Source organism: Mirounga leonina, unplaced genomic scaffold, assembly GCF_011800145.1.
Source record: "Mirounga leonina isolate KUSES-001 unplaced genomic scaffold, KU_Mleo_1.0 Mir_151, whole genome shotgun sequence".
Classification (NCBI taxonomy): domain Eukaryota; kingdom Metazoa; phylum Chordata; class Mammalia; order Carnivora; family Phocidae; genus Mirounga; species Mirounga leonina.
In genome coordinates, this window is record NW_023270377.1 from 36,457,025 (window position 1) to 36,464,095 (window position 7,071).

At 37.7% G+C, this 7,071-nt stretch overlaps 2 protein-coding genes across 3 annotated transcripts in view; both read right to left on the reverse strand.

Moving 5' to 3' along the window:
- PLCL1 (phospholipase C like 1 (inactive)) overlaps positions 1 to 7,071 on the reverse strand; it is a 364,534-nt gene that overhangs the window by 191,756 nt on the left and 165,707 nt on the right. The gene's annotated exons all lie outside the window — the stretch shown is intronic.
- Positions 327 to 7,071, reverse strand: part of LOC118012593 (HIG1 domain family member 1A, mitochondrial-like) — an 11,249-nt gene continuing 4,504 nt past the window's right edge. The window contains exon 2 of the mRNA XM_035008311.1: positions 327 to 676. Within this exon, the coding sequence (XP_034864202.1) occupies positions 433 to 676 (244 nt within the window). The 3' untranslated portion in view covers positions 327 to 432. The remainder of the gene's footprint in view (positions 677 to 7,071) is intronic.

The window sequence follows — 7,071 nt, forward strand, 5'->3', positions numbered from 1 at the left end:
AGCCCTAAAAACTGAAGTAATCAGTCTGCAAAACAGGCAGAAAAAAGTTAAATTAAACAGGATTTCTACATAACATCAAAAGCAACTGGGAGTACTTCAGGATTGGCATATTGTCCTCTTTATAACTAATTGTATCAGAAGAGTTTAAGAAGGAGCATATTTTACCACTATCAAGTACATTTAAAAGTGACATCTTTCTTTTGTGCTAATTTGACTCCCCTGAATGACCTAACTAGTTAACTAGTCAGTAGTAATTTGGTTCCCAGGCAAATCAAACCTGCAAGAAAGGAAGCCAATATTTAAATTGTCTGTGTCAATTGCATGTGTCTGACCCATTCAGATGATTTATTTTCAGCATAAACATACAAACTCAATATGAGATGCCTAACTAAAGCAAGCACCACCAATGAAACCAAGACAGCTTTTCTTCTTCTAAGGTTTAGGTCTTGCCCAGAATCCCTTATACATGGAATAGCCCATACCAAGGGTCATTGCTCCCACAACAAAACCTTGGGCTGCCACACACATGTGGATCAGGTGAGCAGACATATGCAACGATTGCTGCAAACCCCATGCTTCTTTAGCTTTCTGGATATGTTTAGATCCCTGATCTTCATCATAGGAGGAAAGAGAAACATCTGTGCTGGTTGACACAGTGACTGAAGAATCCTCCTTCCTAGAATGATACCACCCAAGTTACTTCGAAGCTTAGGACAGTTATCAACAAGTGAACAGAAAGTGAACAAAACCTCTAACATAAAGGGAGATTCTCCCACATAGTAGTAAAGCAGCTTTTGCCAAGGCTGCAAGGACCAGTCCTCCCTAGGATTCCACAATGTCAGAACCTGCTCGACTTTCTGCCCTTCTCGTTTCCAAGCTGGAGAAGCAACCTCCTCTTCCAAGTTTGGTTCTGCCCCAAACTGACACTAGCCTGGTATAAGAAATTAGTTGGCATTAGTCAGCACACAATGACATGTGGTTCAGAAGAACTCTGAATTGAAGAAAAAAAACTAACCAGAGATTTGAAAACCACTGGGGATAACCCACCTGTGATTAATCAAGTGGTTAAACACAGACAAACCATATGTATATTACTTCTCTTTAAATGCCCCGAACTGCATGTGGTGACCTGAGCTTCAGCAGTCTGCTCATGGGGCCACTGGGTGGTTTTTCCACTGACATCCTACCTGTCATTTGTGTTTATGTATCTTTAAAAGGAGGAGGACAAGAATGAAGATAAAGGCATTATCTGCAAGCTATTCTGAGAACATGGAGTCTTTTACAATTTCTTTTTCTCTCATTTAAAAAGAAAAACTTAACTATATACTAAGCCATATAAATTCCAAGGACAGTTTAATCACTTCTATTAGTCAAATACAAGTTATTCATGTTTCCAATTATAATAGAATGGCTACTTTTAACAAATATAGTCTTCCTCCAAGTCCATCTATTTATTTTTTCAAAATACAATATATTTCTTCCTACTTCCCAACCTTTACCGGAATTGAAAAGGCAGGAAGTATCCCAGCCTTTGAGCCAAGAGAAAGCACTATTATCACCTATCCTTGTAGATCAGAAAAAAAACCCTGAGGTCTGAAGTTTCATTTCTAAACCACCTCTAATATAGAGACTATTATCTGGTTGGAAGGAAAAAACTGCCCTAGCCTTAGGACCTAAGCTTATTTTGTCTCTGAACCAAACAAGACTACAGTTCCTAACAGAATGGCATAATAAGCAAACTTCTAAGATCTATAGTCAGTAATTTGCTAAAATTACTCCAAAAGACAGTATAGGAAGCATAAAACTTCTGCTAAGTATAATATTTCTCTTTCTATGACTTAAGGAAAAGGGACTTAGAAATAAACTACTAGGTGGATTTAAAAATAAGAAAACTACAAATCTATTCAAGATGAAAATAAGCAAGTGGCTAGAGTAAATGATGGCCTTAATATGTTCAAAATTAATAGAAAGGAAAAGAAAAAGTAATAGGAAATTCTAAGAATGGAAAATCTAGAGGCAAGCGTATGTCTCCCAAGTGGAAAATCTAACATTAGACATTAAAACCTAGGCATTCTCTCTCTGGATGATCTTCTTACAAATTATCCACAGGAATCCAAATATCAGAGAAAAAAAACCCGGCACATGAAAGTCAATACCTGAATATATGCTCTGGGAAAAGGAACAGCAAGAACACTCTTGCTGAATGGAATACAGCAGCGATTTACAGCTAACACATTTAGGACTATTATAAACTATTATTGATTAGGATTAATAAAGATAGCCAAATGCTGAGTTCCAAAATAAAATTTGGAAACACTCCAGAATAATTCTAAAATTGTGCATCCTATAGAGGAGCATGAATATATAATTGAATACTGTTTGCCAAGAAACTGACAAAGATTCTAACATTCCTGAATTACTTTTATGAAGGATGACTTCTAGAGAAACCATAATAATGCTATACATCTGAAATACATTTTTTTTAAAACACAGAAAAGGAGGGCATGTTTGCAAACCATATGCCTGATGGAATTAATTTTCAAGGTCCTGAAGGCAATTTATACATATTTTGTCAAAAAAAAAAAAAAGTGGCCATAGGCATGTTTACTTGGGAAAGGAAATTAAAAAAAAAGATGTGGCTGGGCCAGCCATACTAAGTAGTCGGTAAAGTAAATTCTTTACTGAACTCTTTTTCCCTCAACTATTTTCAGACCTATGAGGCCCCTGGGTTTCATCTTTTCCCTAGTCCCCCATCAAAATGTATTTGCAATATGGATCTAATATCACCACTTTGTTCCTTAGGCCCTGTGTTGCTATTCTCAAAGGTCTCTGCTTTCTTTCCCATTATTAAATAAAAGGCTTTGTCCTGGTTGAAGTAATTTCAGCATTCAGAGAGCAACTGGGGAAGTTATAAGGTTATTTTACCTTTGAAATCTTACTATTAAACAACTGCCCATTCTATTTTCCTATAAAGCCAGTCTTGCTATGGGAAAGATAACCCACACATTGAAACTCCTTCTTAAACTATTTCAACTCCATATAAAAGTAGCAGGTTCTCTTTTTACATCAATGTTCCTCCATCTTTTTAATCTGGTCGACCCTATTCAGTGACTGAAGAACCCATTCCACAATTTCTATTATCTCCTACCAAGAAGGTGTACAAGAATATAAAAGCATCCCTGTTGTTAATTCAAAAGAAGCTAGTGATCTGAGGAGCCCAGAGAAGGTGACCCTGGGAGAGGTGATAAACCATACTGCACACATTGAAGAAATAGTGATTTCCTGGCATAAGCTTTCAATTGTTTCAGAAATCCTACTTCTCCCTTTTTCATTTTTAATCAGGGCGGTGGAGCTGCCACAAATGTTTAGTAGTTGGAAGGCAATGGTCAAAAACTCAAATGCTTATCCGGGCTCAGCAGCTCACAGAAATACAAGCTGTGGGCTGAGCGAGTGAGACACAGGGAGTGAGATACAAAGAGGTAGCAAATTCCCCTACAAGTTACATCTGTAACTCAGCTACATTGTGGCCATACAATGTTGCCAAATCATTTTTTTTAAGAAACCAGAAATACAGATTTTCTTGTAAAATTTGTTAGCAACTACCAATAATTCAAATTTTAAAAAACACTGGCTGAGACAACTCTGGGTGACACAAACTAAAGCCATCAGCTGTCAGGGTGTGTCTCATTTGTCACCCATTTGGTGCCTCTTTTACATAGTTATGATCACCTGGTTCAATTCCCTGATGATTTTACAGAAGAGACTTTACCTATGGAACCCAGAGAAATTGAGTAATATGATGGTTAATTTTATGTGTCAACTTGGAGGATGTTTTGGGATGAGATTAACATTTAAATCCGTGCATTTGGGGTAAAGCAGATTGCCCTCCATAACGTGGGTGGGACTTACACAATCATTTGAGGGCCTGAAAAGAACAGAGTGGTCTCCCTGAGCCGGAAGACTCCAGATCTCTGGAAGGTTCTCTAGAAGATTGCTTTGGGACTTTATCTGTACTATCAGCTCTCCTGGGTCCCAAGCCCACTGGTCCATACTACAGATTTTGAACTCACCAGCCTCCATAATCACATAAACCAATTCTTTATAATAAATATATGTATATATGTGTGTGTGTATATATATATATATACACATCCTACTGGTTCTGTTTCTTGAAAGAACCCTGACTAACATGAATGATTTGGCCAAAGTCACATAGCTACTTTGGGGGCAGGTCGGAGGAAGAATTGTTCTAACTCTGCCTAGAATATGTTCCAGTATATGTACTAGACCAGTAATCCTGGTGGAGTGAGAGAAGACATTACAGATATGCCTATGTGTATGTATATAAACAATAAAAACCTGAGACAGTATTTCTCAAAGTGTAATTGCAGCACTACAGAATCATGTAGATGCTTGCTTATATGCAGATTCCTAGGCCTAGCTCCAGATCTATTGAATCCAGGTCTCTAAGGTTTGGTCCAGGAATCTGCATCTTGAAAGTTCCCTAAGATTATTCCAATTCCTACTAAAATTTGAAAACACTGAAGTAATTAGGAGGCAATGCAGATTAGTGGTTAAGGGCATGGATTCTGAAGGTAAATTCCCTGCGTTTGAAGCCCAACCCCACCACTTACTAGCTATGTGAGTGACCTTGGGCCAGTGATAGAGATGATGTGAGGATTGAACAACAAAAGGTTATAAACACTTACACGTAATTAGCATGTAATTAATGGCAGGAATTACTACTAAACTCTCTCATCACAGGTGTTTTGGCACAATTTCAGTATCATGCTAATCAATATTTATAGTGATGATCACAGTGGCACTTTAAGATCTTGAATTACTTTCTGAAGCAAAAATCAGTGTGGTTAGATGCTCAGTGCTTCATTTTATGCAAATTCTTTGTAACTTGGTGATTTGTGTGTAATATTTACAATAACTTTCTGGAGATTAAAATATTTTATTAGCATGAATACCACATTTGGCTATAACACATAACAGAGAGTCTGCTGTATATGTGCACCATGTAGCGTGAAGACAGAAATATTCTTAGGTAGTATGGTCTTTCTGCAATCCACTGATCTCTTCTCTATTTCTGTAAGGGTTGATGCTTATTTTATTTATGTTTTAGCTCTCCAGCCCCTAGGTCAGACAGCCTCCATTATACTTATTCAAAATAAATTATTTCTTGAATTAAATTTTAACACTAATATAATGGCTTTGATCCAACCTTCTTCCACTAACAAATTGTCATGATACTATCTAAAGAAAAATATACACACAGTAGTTTAAAAAGTAAGCTAGAAATAATATGGACTCGTGGAATATTTAAATGATCTCCATGCCTCTCCCCCAAAAAAGTCCAATTCACTTGTATTTTAATCTTTTACCCCACCAAACTCTTAACCAGAGAGCAGTTATCAGCTAATAAACTGAACTTACCCAAATACAGGAGCTAGCACACAAGTAAAGGGAAGCCATATGAGAGAAAATTGAGAGAGGCCAGAAATATGGAAGTCTTTTTGATCATTGAGAACTGGATATAAAAACTTGGGTCTCTTTGTGTTTGAATTTGAGAAGGTCAAAAATCATCTTTTAACAGAGTGGATCTGCTTTAAGACAACTTAAAACATGGGAAATATTGGGCGCCTGGGTGGCTCAGTTGGTTAAGCGACTGCCTTCTGCTCAGGTCATGATCCTGGAGTCCCTGGATCGAGTCCCACATCGGGCTCCCTGCTCGCCAGGGAGTCTGCTTCTCCCTCTGACCCTCCCCCCTCTCATGTGCTCTCTCTCATTCTCTCTCTCTCAAATAAATAAATAAAATCTTAAAAAAAAAAAAACATGGGAAATATTTTGCAGAACTATGTGGCACAATTAAGGAATTGATTGAAGGTGAAAAATAAAAATAAGGGAAACCAACAATTTCAACAGGCAGGATTTGACTTAGAAGAGAGGGAATATGCCCAAGAAAATAAGGATGTGGGCAAAATAAAGCTTTGGGTATAAAAACTGTTATTCTCCCCTTTAGCACTTAAATCAGGAGGAAGGGTTCTCCAGAAGGGTGACTCCTGGTTGAGCAGAGGCCAGATGGGCCAAGAGTGAAGTGGCTGTTCCTGTAGAGGAGATGATCTGAGAACAGGAGAACATCAGCAATCTGAGGACTAGATTCAGGACTAGAATACCAGTGTTTACAATTTATCAGCCTAAGGGTAGACTAACACATCTACATGTCCCCAGTATCACACAAAACTCACCAACTTCACATTAGTGAGAGATTTCTAAATCAAAGAAAGAAGCAAGAATAAAGAAGCAGCAAGGGAAGGGGTTTTGCCAGGACCAGTCATCCACTGGCCCATTCAACTAGCAGTTAACCAAGGCCAACCCTGCACAAGGTACTGTTCAAGGAAAAAACAAAACAAAAGACATGGTCTCTGCCCCCAAAAGTTAGAATCTAGTCAAAGGACATAACATAAAGAATATGTATGTAAGAAACAACAGTAACACAAAGGAATAATCATAATGTTTGAGTTTCAATATTCTAGCAGAGTTAAAGGAAAGAAAGATTACTTTAATGGAAGTGAATTAGAAAGAATGAATGAATTTAAGGGTTTTTGAGAAGGCCTGGACAGTCAAGCTTGACTTGATTATAAGATGGAAGGAAGCCAATATATAAAGAAGTAGCACAAGCAAATGTCTGTGGAAGAAAAAAACAGAACAACCAAGTAAAGCAAGTAGTCAAATCCACTAGGACACAGAGTACTGGCTGGAGAGTTATGGTGGACAAGGCTGGAATCCCACCTGACTATCAAGGATCTTCATTGCTAAGCTACAGTGTTTGGGTTTTATTTGCTAGACAGTAGGAAGCCACTTAAGGCTTTAATCTGATTATAGCTGGTTTGCTCTATCTGATACAAAGTAGTATTTAGAAAAGGGTGAGAGCCAGAAGAAAAGCAACGTGACTCCTACAATAATCCAGAAGAGTGAATGATATATACCCAAATTAAAGTAATGGGTATAGGCATGGGAAGGAAAAGATTAATGGAAGTAATATCTGTTCCTAAAATGTAGAAT